The 14,464-nt window shown below is 42.1% G+C and overlaps 1 protein-coding gene across 5 annotated transcripts in view; it reads right to left on the reverse strand.

Annotated features, from left to right (window-relative positions):
• LOC143767177 (uncharacterized) overlaps positions 1–14,464 on the reverse strand; it is an 81,275-nt gene that overhangs the window by 62,132 nt on the left and 4,679 nt on the right. For 4 of the 5 annotated variants that reach the window (XR_013213678.1, XM_077255272.1, XM_077255269.1 and 1 more), the window contains exons 2-6: positions 6,165–6,294; positions 3,355–3,519; positions 3,204–3,255; positions 304–408; positions 120–230 (exon numbers count right to left, since the gene is read on the reverse strand). Coding sequence is in view for 4 of the 5 variants with exons in the window: in XM_077255272.1 (XP_077111387.1) it covers positions 120–230; positions 304–408; positions 3,204–3,255; positions 3,355–3,519; positions 6,165–6,294 (563 nt within the window). In the remaining variant the exon portion in view is untranslated. The remainder of the gene's footprint in view (positions 1–119; positions 231–303; positions 409–3,203; positions 3,256–3,354; positions 3,520–6,164; positions 6,295–14,464) is intronic. The other variant, XM_077255271.1, reaches the window with a different exon arrangement.

Genomic DNA, 14,464 nt, shown 5'->3' on the forward strand with positions numbered 1-14,464 from the left:
AAGTCATTCCCCCAGACTATGACTAGACCAGCAGTATCCTGTGCATATGCGTTCAACAGAGGCTACAAACGTGTGCACAAAACTTTATACTACCTCAGAATTTATCATTTAGGAAGTACCTAAAAAGGAGTCTCTATGATTTCTTTTCTCCTTGGTATCGTTGGCATCAGTAGTTTTCCCAGAAGTTCGGTTCTTCTTTGGAATCGTCTTAAGAACAACATTATCTTTTACTGCATAAAAAGTGTAACGTGAGAGATGTCAGGAAATACAACCTATTAACGCAAATAATTCAAAGTGCCTGACCTGCACAGACATCTTCATGGATTATCTTTTCTGGAGGATGTTCACAGTACACGGCAGATGAGTTTCTTTTATATGCCAAGGTCATTTTTAGATTTTCATTGCCACCTTTTAAGCCAAATAATTATATCATAAAATTGATACACAAAAAACATCTTATATTGTCCACGCACAAATTTGCTATGTTGGCTGGCTACTAAAACCACCTCAGTGTTTAAGAGTCAAACATAACAAGCTGGGATAATACGGCCAGTGTCTGATGCATGCTGCTACAGAATTGGGCAGCATGTATCAGCTGTCAGGTTCACTTTAAAAAGGACCTGTCACTTACTCAAAAAATTGAGTTAAAGCTAACCTGTCAGCAGGATTGTGCCCAGTAACCTACACCCAGTGTCAGGTCAGAGCCATTATACTGAATAAAATGATACCTTGGTTGATGAAATCCGTCTTGTGGTTGTTGTTTAAGGCTTATTTTCAGTGTTGAGTTAATGATATACTCATGCTCCGGGGCGGCCTGTGAGGGGGCTTCATGTGGTGCTCTGATTAGGTATTCATAATGCAGACTGCTGACAGGTCACTGATCCCTCACTGACCTGCCTCCTAGTTTACATATTACATAATGAATACCTGTACATCCTGAATTAAAAAAAAAAAAAAAAACTTCTGCAGGCAGGCGCCATCCGTGGTACCTGCTCTTCAGCGTAATTGCATGTTTGCTGTGTAGTTACTACATGTCGTTGAGATTTTCCTGAGGAATATAACAAAAATTTTTTTAAAAATGGCGCCGCCGACACATGCGCAATAGCAGCTATCGGATCTCAGCTATGTACCCTGATAGCTGCTACTGCGAAGGCGCGGCGGGCACAATTTTTTTTATACTCCTCAGGAAGAACACAACCACATGTAGTAACTACACAGTAAACATGCGATCATGCTGCAGAGCAGGTACCACGGCCGGCACCTGCTTGCAGTGGGGTTGTTTTTATTCAGTATGTACAGGTATTCATTATGTAATATGTAAACTAGGGGGCAGGTCAGTGAGGGATCAGTGATCTATCAGCAGTCTGCATTATGAATACCTAATCAGAGCACCACATGAAGACCCCCACAGGCGACCCCAGAGCACGAGAATATCATTAACTCAAAACTGAAAATAAAGATTACACAACAAGAACAAGACGGATTTCATCACCCAGGTATCATTGTAATCAGTATAACGGCACCGACCTGACATTGTGTGTAGGTTACTGTGCACAATCCTGCTGACAGCTTCCCTTTAAACACCTTGTAAAAATTCCTGAGCTCTCTGATTCTGCCACTCTTTTTTTTTTTTTTTTTTAACTGTGTCACTCCACTGTAGAAATACGCACATTTGTTTCATATGGCATATGTAAAATCTTTGGTTGTAGTTCAACTTTTTGTATCTTAAAAATCTTCTCACTGAAGATGTGTGCTTTCATCCTTCCTGCCAGTCACAGCTCGGCAGCTGCTCTAGCAGTCTATCAGTCTCAGATGCTGCCGAGCTGTGATTGGCAGCATCTGGGAAAGAGTTAAAAGCACATACCCCCACCAGACTGTCAAGAAAGATGGACTGCAATGCTGAGATTTCACATATTGCGCTGCAAAAGCAACAAATGTGAATATCACTGGATAACGCTGGTTGCTGTGTATCCACTGTGCCATGGGCATGGGCTTACCTTTGGAGGGGCATAACTAAGTGTCTACCAGGTATTCACTAGAGCCTCTGATTGTGAGGATATGCTGGGCTGCCGGTAGACACCAGGTACCACTCCAGGGCAGTCCCCGGGACTGCAGCAGCTGACTGGAAGGTCAGAGACTTGGGTCCTGGGTACAGATGGGCGAGACAAAAGCGTAGTCAGATGGTCCGAAGTCGGGGCAGGCAGCACACATTCAGAATTTGTAGCCAAGGTCAGGAGAGGAGAGATCAGGATAAACAAAAAAGCAAGCTGGGTCGATAACAGGTGAGACAAAACAGGAATAAGCTAATAAAGGAAGCTAGAGACTGAGCTACTAGGAACCTAAGTTCAGGGGAGGAGTGGAGGATGGAGTTGCCCGATATACAACCCGCTGGCAGGTGATAGGCCGGAGAACCATATCTCAGCAGGACAAAATGGATACAAATTCCTACAGAGTTCGGCGGTGCCCCCATATGACTCACAAAAGGCAGTGCTGGAAGAGAAGCACAAGGCAGCTCCGAGCGATGGTCAGCTACTGGGTGGAGAAGAGCGAAACACGCGGTGAGTGGGACGGCGCTTAGAAAGGTATGCGAGTGGTTGGTGTAACACACTGCAAAGATGAGACACAGCACAAAATAGAAGAGTGGCAGAATCAGGGAACATCATGGATTATAACAAGGTATTTAACTTTATTTTTATGCACAGCAATCAGTGTATAAGCCCCCTGCTACCATGCAGATCTATGAAAATATCTGTGCCTTCTCTCTGCCCGTAATAACTGGCCCTCCTGCCTTGATGGATATGGAAGATGTCTTTTAGGTTATCCATCCAATGCTACAAATTTCTAGCCTGTGCAGTAAAAGCAAAGACCTGTGTTTAGCTATACCCTCCAGAGGGCAGAGCAAAGTCCTGTAAAACGAATACACTGGCTTCACTTCTGGTCATTTGCTCTGTCAGGTTAAAGCAAAGCGCGCAAATGCAGGTCTATGCAGTAAAATCCAGACCAGACCTAGATGATTAGCATATGGCGCAGGAGAATTATACAAGGTATTTTCATGGTTCTGCAGAGTGGCGTTGAATTTATACACAGACTGCTGGGCTTATGTGTAAGAGGGCTTAAAGACGGTGCTTTTAATTTATATGGGGAAAACCTTGTGAAAGATTTCCTTTAAATTATATTTTGTTTTAGAATAAGAAAATGCTTACCGGAGTACTGTCGGTTCCCCAACATGTCATTGTTCACATCCTTTAAAACGTCCTATGAAGAAGTAGACAACTTATAGACCCTTAAACAAAATACATTAATCATCCATAAACTTTCATTGGTATTACTGCAGATTGTCCAAGCAGCGCTCACCTCTCTAGTCAGCAGCTCAATGATCTTGTTGGTGAGGTCCAGGATCTTCCGCTCATTTTTTGGATCATGTATCAGTGAGGGAAAGGGATGAACTGCAATAGGATCCCGGGTAATGCTCCATCCCCCTGACACATGCTCACTTGACTTCTTAACCAGTATATAATCCTGCAATTGTATCAGAAAAGTAAGAAAAGAAGGCATTATTAAAAGCATTCTTGATTAACTAAAGCTGCAAAGTAGTTACTGTGACAAGCCCTGGTGACCTAGGGAGTAGTGGTTAATGTCAATAGCTAAATCTTTGGGGGTTTTTTATGGCAGAAAAATAGGAGATCCATGGCGATTCTAACTCTTTATGGCAAGAATGGGTTAAATATCTGTATATCTGTCACAACTCTGGGTTGTTCCAGGACCAGGGGATCCTTCCCTGTCCCTAACACTAGGGGAGCCCTAGCTGCCCTGTTCCCTGGATTACTTGATGTTGAAGACGTCAGGGCCAAGTACCTTGCCTTAGCTCCTGAATCCGCCCTCAGTCTGTACCCATCTCTCACCCAGGGAAGAGTGGAGTAGTAGTGTACCATAAAACACCAAAAAGACAAACATGGTAATGTGAACAGGGATAAATGAAAATACCAGTCATACAAATATACTCACACAAACAACAGAAGTATACACAGAGGAATGGAGAATGGGGTAAAACTGAAGTAGGAGAAGTAGGGGAATTAGAACACACACAAAAAACCTAGCAACAGTCACAGGATAAATCCACCAAACACCTTCGTAAATAACCAACAAGCTCCAGCCATTCAGCATAATCTAGCTCTAGCAATGAGTGTTTGCCACAGCCCAGATTTTATAGGAGATGGGAGTGGCAAACGGTGAAAAGCCAGCCTTAATGCAGGAAAGCTTCCAGGAGATCTTAACTGAGCAGACTAACTCCTGCACTGCTAAAAAAAACCTGCATGGTTTATTATGAAGGTGAAATGCTTCTAAACAGTGCAGGAGTAGGAGAAATCAGACTGCGGTCTTCTGGCTTCTCTCTGTCGTGGTAAACCCACAGCAATATTCCTGTGCAGAAAAAGGTTCTACAGATAAGAAACTTGGTGGTGTAAGTCAGTGAAGGGGTTAATGTTAACCCCTTTCCCAACATCGGGCGTAATAGTACACCGATGTCGGACCCCCTAGTTTGGTGCGGGCTTTGGCACTGAGCCCGCACCTTTCCGGGCACATAACAGATGATCTATTCAGATGACATGTGCCCACAACAGCAGCAGGTGGAATCGCGATCCACCCGCGGCTGTTACCTAGTTAAATGCCGCTGTCAGTTTCTGACAGCGGCATTTAACTTGCGCTTACCAGAAGCGTGTCACTAATCCCGCCCATCCGAGACCCCGAGGGTGATCAAAAGATCATACCTACACCAATATGGTATCAATAAAAACGACAGCTTGGTGCGTAAAAAAAATTAAGCCCTCACCCAGCCCCAGATCACAAAAAAATGGAGACGCAGGGTCTTGGAAAATGCACTTTTTTCCCCAAAAACTTTGTAGTTTTTTTTTTCACCACTTAAATTAAAAAGAACCTATACATGTTTGGTGTCTATGAACTCGTAATGACCCAGAGGATCATAATGGCTGGTCAGTTTCAGCATTTAGTGAACATGGTAAAATAAATAAAAATTGGAATTGCACTTTTTTGCAATTTCACCGCGCTTGGATATTTTTCCCGTTTTCTAATACACAATATGTTAAAACCAGTGGTGCTGTTCAAAAGTACTCATTGTCCCTAGAAAACAATCTGTGAACGTGGGTTCATATAGATGAGTGTATAAAAAGGACTGTCCGTGAGAAAAAATTGCAACATGCACTATTTTCATCTGAGTCTCGGACAAGACTCTTACATTCAAGTCTACGAGTGCTTAAAACATATAGGATGCCTTACGGACCATCAGAGGGACATCTGATTTTTACAGGTAGATTTCTATTATAATCTAGCACACTGTATGTGATCATGTACATTTTTTAATGTAGTTAAATGAAAATGGATAGCATATGAACGTCGATAACAGACACATGAATGAAATACTGGGTAAGGTGGTCTCTCCTTAAATTATAATACTACTTTTGTGTTACAACAATGTTGGTATTTTTGACCGTGTCACCACTCTTGGAGATTCCACGCTTGCTGTCTTTATTGTACTATGTAATGAATTATTCTATTTTAAGCTTTTGTATTAAATAAAATATGCTTTTTTTAACCATTCAAACTCCTAAGTTTTCCTCCTGTCTTACTAGGAGTGGTTTTACCGCTCTTTGTGTAATTTTTTGACCACACATTGTGGCATAATCCACATATATAATGTAGTACATGTTTTATGTAGTTGCATGAAAACGGATAGCACATGAATGTCAAAAACCAAACACACGGATGGCACGTAGATGAAAATATGAAGATTAGGAAAAAAATTGTCTGAGTTTTCTAGTTTGAAACTAGGATGATTTTTCATATTCTTGTCTGCAGCCGGCCTAGGACTCAATAATGGAATATCATAGCAATCAACTTGATTTCAACTGCGGTTTTCTTAGAGAACTCAATACAGCAGGATAAAATAATATGTAAAAACTCTGAAGAGCCACAACAAAACCTACATTAATCAAAAGCCTACACAAAGAAAAATATTAGGGAATATTTCATTTATATTTTGGAAATGATATCAGTAATATACAATATAACATTTTATTTCTCATAGATTTTTTGTGTATTTATGAGAGAGCCGACTGAGGTCATGCGACATATGTGCCAAACTTCCTCACCTCCCCTGTCAGCAGGTAGATGATCTCCAAAGTGAAGTTCAGTAACCTCTTAGTTATCTTTTCTTTCTCCATCCGGAAGCTGAAGTATAACCACTGGTCCACGATGACGGTACTGGCCTGGAGGTGACGACTGTAAAGAAAAATGAATACACTAAAAACATAAAAATCTATATCTAAAAGTAAATATGGCAGATGAGAGAGGAGATAGGAACTCAAGACTATTGGCATGCCAATACGGGGTAGGTTCCACCTGGAGAATCAATTCATATTACATTTAAAGCTGCCCCTTTTCAAGTCATAAAAAGGAATATTTGGGGCTCTTGTTACAGGATGGAAAACAGTGATTTCAGTAAAATGTGCAAGTTATCATGAACCTGTCAACTATTGATGCCAGCCACTTCGTACTTAGGCTGGAGTCACACATGGCGTAAGACAATACGCCACGTATTATACGTCCGTACTACGGCCGTAATACGGAGAAATGTTCCCAAAATAGTGATCCGTAGTCAGGGTGTGTCAGCGTATTTTGCGCATGGCATCCTCCGTATGTAATCCGTATGGCATCCGTACTGCGAGATTTTCGCGCAGGCTTGCAAAACCGACATCTAATGGATTTATGTGCTCAAATGTTAGGGAAAACATATATACAGTATATATATATATATATATATATATATATATATGTTATTGAGACACATATATATATGTTCTGTATTTAGATTTCATTCAGCGCGATATCTGTGAACAGCCGGTAATTCAATTGCCGGCTTTTCATTTCTCCTGCACAAACCCGACGTGATATGAGACATGATTACATACAGTAAACCATCTCATATCCCCCTTTTTTTTGCATATTCCACACTACTAATGTTAGTAGTGTGTATGTGCAAAATTTCAGCGCTGTAGCTGCTGAAATAAAGGGTTAAATGGCGGTAAAAATTGGCGTGGGCTCCCGCGCAATTTTCTCCGCCAGAATGGTAAAGCCAGTGACTGAGGGCAGATATTAATAGCCAGGAGAGGGTCCATGGTTATTGGCCTCCCCGTGGCTAAAAACATCTGCCCCCAGCCACCCCAGAAAAGGCACATCTGGAAGATGCGCCTATTCTGGCACTTGGCCACTCTCTTCCCACTCCCGTGTAGCGGTGGGATATGGGGTAATGAAGGGTTAATGCCACCTTGCTATTGGAAGGTGACATTAAGCCAGATTAATAATGGAGAGGCGTCAATTATGACACCTATCCATTATTAATCCAATTGTAGGAAAGGGTTAAAAAACACACACACACATGATTTAAAAGTAGTTTAATGAAATAAACACAGCGGTTGTTGTAATAATTTATTGTTCTCTCAATCCATCAGGAACACCCTCGCTTGGAAAAATAATAAACGCACAAGATACATACCCTCTGGTGAACCATCTCGTCCCACGAAGTAATCCATCTGAAGGGGTTAACTAATATTACAGGCACGAGCTGCGATAAACCATTCGCTCGTACCTGTAATCCCCGGGTGCTGAAAGGAAAGCTGGATCTGTACTTACATTGAGTCGCGGTGAGGCGCCCTCTGGTGGATGTTCTCATGATCTGCAGCCTGGGAACTTTTTCCCACGCTCCAGGTCATATGAGGACATCCACCAGGGGGCGCATCACCGCGGCTGAAGGAAATGTAGGTCAATGACCTACATTTCATTCATTCGCCGGGGGATTACAGACACGAGCACACAGCTGCATTAGCAGGGCTCGTGCCTGTAATATTAGTTAACCCCTTCAGATGGATTACATCGTGGGACGTGATCTGACATCAGAAGGTATGTATATTGTGCGTTTATTATTTTGCCAAGCGAGGGTTTGCAAATGGATTGCGAGAACAATAAATTATTACAACAACCGCTGTGTTTATTTCATTAAAATCCTTTAAAATCATGTGTGTGTGTTTTTTAACCCTTTCCTACAATTGGATTAATAATGGATAGGTGTCATAATTGATGCCTCTCCATTATTAATCTGGCTTAATGTCACCTTCCAATAGCAAGGTGGCATTAACCCTTCATTACCCCATATCCCACCGCTACAGGGAGTGGGAAGAGAGTGGCCAAGTGCCAGAATAGGCGCATCTTCCAGATGTGCCTTTTCTGGGGTGGCTGGGGGCAGATGTTTGTAGCCACGGGGGGGCCAATAACCATGGACCCTCTCCTGGCTATTAATATCTGCCCTCAGTCACTGGCTTTACCACTCTGGCGGAGAAAATTGCGCGGGAGCCCACGCCAATTTTTTCCGCCATTTAACCCTTTATTTTAGCAGCTACAGTGCACAAATTTTGCACATACACACTACTAACATTAGTAGTGTGGAATATGCAAAAAAAATGGGGATATGAGATGGTTTACTGTATGTAAACCATGTCTCATATCCTGTCGGGTTTGTGCAGGAGAAATGAAAAGCCGGCAATTGAATTACCGACTTTTCACTAACACCGCTGCGTATTTCTCGCAAGTCACACTGCAGGTCCGTGTGGAATCCGTATTTTTCTCGCCCCCATAGACTTTCATTGGCGTATTTTTTGCGCGATAAGCTGACAAACGCAGCATGCTGCGATTTTCTACGCCCGTACAACGCCGTATATTACGGATCCGTAATATACGCCTGATAGGACTAGACCCATTGAGAATCATTGTGCCGTATGTAATGCGTGTTTTACGGACGTAGTTTCTGCGCTCTTACGTCCGTAAAACACGCATGTGTGACCCCAGCCTTATGCTTCATGCATGCTAATTAGTGAATCAATCACAAAGAATGGTTACCCACCAAATGAAACTAATGGTAACCAAGGTACATTTTGATAAAAGGTAATTTTTTTGTTCATATAACAACATTAAAATCATAAATAAGAAAGGTGCTAGATCATGAAAAAAGAGGAACAATCATATCACAGGGCACCACAAGGCGCAGGCTATCAATATAGCAGAAAACCCAATGTATATATATATATATATATATATATATATATATGTATATATATATAGTCAAGATCCTGAAGTAAATATAAAGACTGTAAAGTGCTAGGCATGTAACCTCCCGAAGAAGCTGTTTTTTTCTGCTATATTGATAGCCTGCGCCTTGTGGTGCCCTATGGTGTGATTGTAATGTCCCTCTTTTTTCATGATCTAGCACATAATTGTAATGTTGCTATATCAATAAAAATTTACCTTTTATCAAAATCTACCATTCTTTGTGATTAATTTAGTAATTTTGTGGTACAATAACTCAAGTATTTATGGGTATAATAATTTAGGACACCATTGTGACAATAATTAGTGAATCAGTAAAGAATGTATCACCAGGACAAGCAGCTTTATATATAATCTTCATTATATTTTCATCCATGTGCCATCCGTGTTACCTGCACGCAACCTCCGATCCTCACAAGATCTCCTTCTCTACTCGCATCTTATCTCCTCTTCCCACATTCGGATACAAGATTTCTCCCTCGCATCCCCCGTACTCTGGAACTCTCTACCCCAACATATCAGACTTTCGCCTGCCATGGAAACCTTTAAAATGAACCGGAGGACCCACCTCTTCTGACAAGCCTACAACCTGCAGTAACCACCAAACCGCTACACGACCAGCTCTGCCCTCGCCTACTGTATTCTCACCCATCCCTTGTAGACTGTGAGCCCTCGGGGACAGGGTCCTCGCTCCTCCTGTATCAGTAGTGATTTGTATTGTTTAATATTATTGTACTTGTTTTTTATTATATATACACTGCACCTCACATGTAAAGCGCCATGGAATAAATGGCGCTATAACAATTAATAATAATAATCTGCCTTAGGGTATGTTCCCATGTAAACGCTGCGGGTTGGACACTGCGTACATTCGCAGCGTCCAACCCGCAGTGGCCAGATGTTACAGCATAGTGGATAGGATTTCAAGAAATTCCATCTCCACTATGCGTGCATGGACACCCGCGGTTTCCCTGCGGAGACGGACATGCGGCACGTCTTTCCAGACAGCAGCATGTCTATTTATCTTGTGGAGACGCTTAGTCTCCGCAAAATATCACCCTTCCAGTGTATTGGGAGCGGTGATTCCGCACGGTTCAATGAACACATGCAGAATCACTGCGCATACAAATGCCGGCAGCACTTTGGACAGAGCAGACATGTGCTGCGTCCAAAGCGCTGCCGATTACTGACCGTGGGAACATACCCCTACAGCACGCTATAATACACAAATGGTGGGATTCTGAGAATGATGGTTCTGCACTGTCATCTGGTCACAATCTGTCCTTGCAGAGTGGTACTGTGGCCATTCTCTGTACAGGAAATTGCAAATACCCCCACAGTGGGTGGCCAGGGCGTGACTGCCGAGAAACTCTGTGAGGGGTTCACAACACTGGACTGGTACTGCAGCCCATTCTTGCCATCATTTTGTGAGATGGGGTCAAAACTTTCTTAAAAGTTGATGGAGAATCTCACTGTTCGGGCTCTGTGATAGAATATTCCAGGGACCATGATTTTACTTGCTAGTTAGAGCTGTCATAACTACCCTGTGACAGGAAGACATCCTATTACTACACCATAAGGGTTATGTGTACATGACTTCAAGCGGATCTACTCCAAAACCCGCCTGAAAAAGAGCTAAACGCTGAAAAGAGTGAAAGACTTGGGGTTAAATGTTCAGTCTTTTGAGCATCATATAACCACTTCAAGTTTCCCAAAAACATCAAATGGTTAAACAAGTGACATGACCAATCTTCAAGCATTTTCTGCTCGGAAAACACTATTTACTTTTACAAATAAATGGGTAGGCTCAGAAGACCCCAGGCCTTCATCCAGGTACGGACTGGGGATGAAATTCAGCCCTGGCATTTGAAATCACACAGGCCCATGTTGTCCCTGTCCCCAAGTACTAGATGGGATATATTACTAATATTCCCCTTGATGGAGGAAAGGAAGATTTACTGCATGACCAATATTTCTAATGATACCCGAGGCATGCTGGGGTAAGTGAGTCAGCAACTTTGTGCTCCGTTACAACTCTTAACAGTATGGGCGTCTTGAGAACATCGATTCTTTTAACAACTTAGCAGACAAGGCAGCCCACAACCAGACAGGCCCTTCTGGCATTTGCCAGAATTGCCAGTCCGGCCCTGCCTTCATCTCTTTTAAAGGGAACCTGTCACCCCTTTTTTGAAGATGAGCTAAAAATAGCGTTAAATAGGGGCAGAGCTGGGCGTTACATTAGTGTCTTTTGTGTGCCTTTATTACCCACCTATGCTGCTGAAATACCTTTGTAAAGTCGCCGTTTTCTGCTGTCACTCACGCTGGTCTGGTCCTATGGGCGTGGTGACAGCGCTGTTTCTCCCCCAGATCAGGCTTATCATTCCGTTGGCGTAGTGGTGTGCGCATGTCCAACAGAGAATATCCACTGCCCAGGAGATGAAAAAGAGCGCGATCTGCGCTATTCAGCCGTTTACCGGTGGGCGCGGCCATCTTTCCTGTGGCCGCGCGTGCGCAGATGGAGCGCTCTGCTGCCCGGGGCTTCAGGAAAATGGCCGCAGGATTCCGCGCGTGCGCATATGGTAATAAAGGCACACAAAAGACACTAATGTAACGCCCAGCTCTGCCCCTATTTAACGCTTTTTTTTAGCTCATCTTCAAAAAACGGGGTGACAGGTTCCCTTTAAGTGTTTTTGCTTGAAAAACTGGTACTGGTTTCTTAATTGCTAAATGGAGTTAAAAGAAAAATAAATCTGGAAAACACCAGTACAAGACACCAAATAATTGAAAAAGATGTTAACCCCTTTACCCCCAAGGGTGGTTTGCACCGGAAATTTGGCGAAAAGTTTGCAATTTTCCAACTTTGAATTTGTATGCAATAAAACCACGGACATATGTCACACAAAATACTTAATAAGTAACATTTCCCACATGTCTACTTTACATCAGCACAATTTTGGAACCAAAATTTTTTTTTGTTAGGGAGTTATAAGGGTTAAAAGTTGACCAGCAATTTCTCATTTTTACAACACCATTTTTTTTTTAGGGACCACATCTCATAAAGTCATTTTGAGGGGTCTATATGATATAAAATAACCAAGTGTGACACCATTCTAAAAACTGCACCCCTCAAGGTGCTCAAAACCACATTCAAGAAGTTTATTAACCCTTCAGGTGTTTTTCAGGAATTTTTGGAATGTTTAAATAAAAATGAACATTTAACTTTTTTTCACAAAAAATTTACTTCAGCTCCAATTTGTTTTATTTTACCAAGCGTAACAGGAGAAAATGGACCTCAAAAGTTGTTGTACAATTTGGCCTGAGTACGCCGATACCCCATATGTGGGGGTAAACCACTGTTTGGGCGCATGGTAGAGCTCGGAAGCGAAGGAGCGCCATTTGACTTTTCAATGCAAAATTGACTGGAATTGAGATGGGACGCCATGTCGCGTTTGGAGAGCCCCTGATGTGCCTAAACATTGAAACCCCCCACAAGTGACACCATTTTGGAAAGTAGACCCCCTAAGGAACTTATCTAGATGTGTGGTGAGCACTTTGACCCATTAAGTGATTTACAGAAGTTTATAATGCAGAGCCGTAAAAATAAAAAATCATATTTTTTCACAAAATGATCTTTTCGCCCCCAATTTTTTATTTTCCCAAGGGTAAGAGAAGAAATTGGGCCCCAAAAGTTGTTGTACAATTTGTCCTGAGTACGCTGATACCCCATATGTGGGGGTAAACCACTCTTTGGGCGCATGGGAGAGCTCGGAAGGGAAGGAGCGCCGTTTGACGTTTCAATGCAAAATTGACAGGAATTGAGATGGGACGCCATGTTGCGTTTGGAGAGCCACTGATGTGCCTAAACATTGAAACCCCCCACAAGTGACACCATTTTTGAAAGTAGACCCCCTAAGGAACTCATCTAGATGTGTTGTGAGAGCTTTGAACCCCCAAGTGTTTCACTACAGTTCATAACGTAGAGCCGTGAAAATAAAAATTATTTTTTTTTTCCACAAAAATTATTTTTTAGCCCCCAGTTTTGTATTTTCCCAAGGGTAACAGGAGAAAAGTTGTTGTCCAATGTGTCCTGAGTACGCTGATACTCCATATGTTGGGGTAAACCCCTGTTTGAGCGCACGGGAGAGCTCGGAAGGGAAGGAGCACTGTTTTACTTTTTCCACGCAGAATTGGCTGGAATTGAGATCGGACGCCATGTCGCGTTTGGAGAGCCCCTGATGTGCCTAAACAGTGAAAAAAACCCAATTATAACTGAAACCCTAATCCAAACACATCCCTAACCCTAATCCCAAAGGTAACCCTGACACACCCCTAACTCTAATCCCAACCCTAATTCCAACCGTAAATGTAATCCAAACCCTAACCCTAATTTTAGCCCCAACCCTAACCCTAACTTTAGCCCCAACCCTAACTGTAGCCTTAACCCTAGCCCTAACCCTAAACCTATCCCTAACCCTAACCCAAACCCTAATGGGAAAATGGAAATAAATACATTTTTTTAATTTTTTGCTAACTAAGGGGGTGATGAAGGGGGGGTTCATTTGCTTTTATAGCGGGTTTTTTAGCGGATTTTTATGATTGGCAGCCGTCACAAACTGAAAGACGCTTTTTATTGCAAAAAATATTTTTTGCGTTACCACATTTTGAGAGCTATAATTTTTCCATATTTTGGTCCACAGAGTCATGTGAGGTCTTGTTTTTTGCGGGACGAGTTGACGTTTTTATTTGTAACATTTTCGGGCATGTGACTTTTTTGATCGCTTTTTATTCAGATCTTTGTGAGGCAGAATTACCAAAAACCAGCTATTCATGAATTTCTTTTGGGGGAGGCGTTTATACCGTTCCGCGTTTGGTAAAATGGATAAAGCAGTTTTATTCTTCGTGTCAGTACGATTACAGCGATATCTCATTTATATCTTTTTTTTAATGTTTTGGTGCTTTTATACGATAAAAACTATTTTATAGAAAAAATAATTATTTTTGCATCGCTTTATTCTGAGGACTATAACTTTTTTATTTTTTCTTTGATGACGCTGTATGGTGGCTCGTTTTTTGCGGGACAAGTTGATGTTTTCAGCGGTACCACGGTTATTTATATCCGTCTTTTTGATCGCGTGTGATTCCACTTTTTATTTGGCGGTATGATAATAAAGCGTTGTTTTTTGCCTCTTTTTTTTACTGTGTTCACTGAAGGGGTTAACTAGTGGGACAGTTTTATAGGTCGGGTCGCTACTGACGCGGCAATATTAAATATGTGTACTTTTATTTGTGTTTT

The sequence above is a fragment of the Ranitomeya variabilis genome, chromosome 4, assembly GCF_051348905.1.
Source record: "Ranitomeya variabilis isolate aRanVar5 chromosome 4, aRanVar5.hap1, whole genome shotgun sequence".
In the NCBI taxonomy this organism is placed as follows: Eukaryota; Metazoa; Chordata; class Amphibia; order Anura; family Dendrobatidae; genus Ranitomeya; species Ranitomeya variabilis.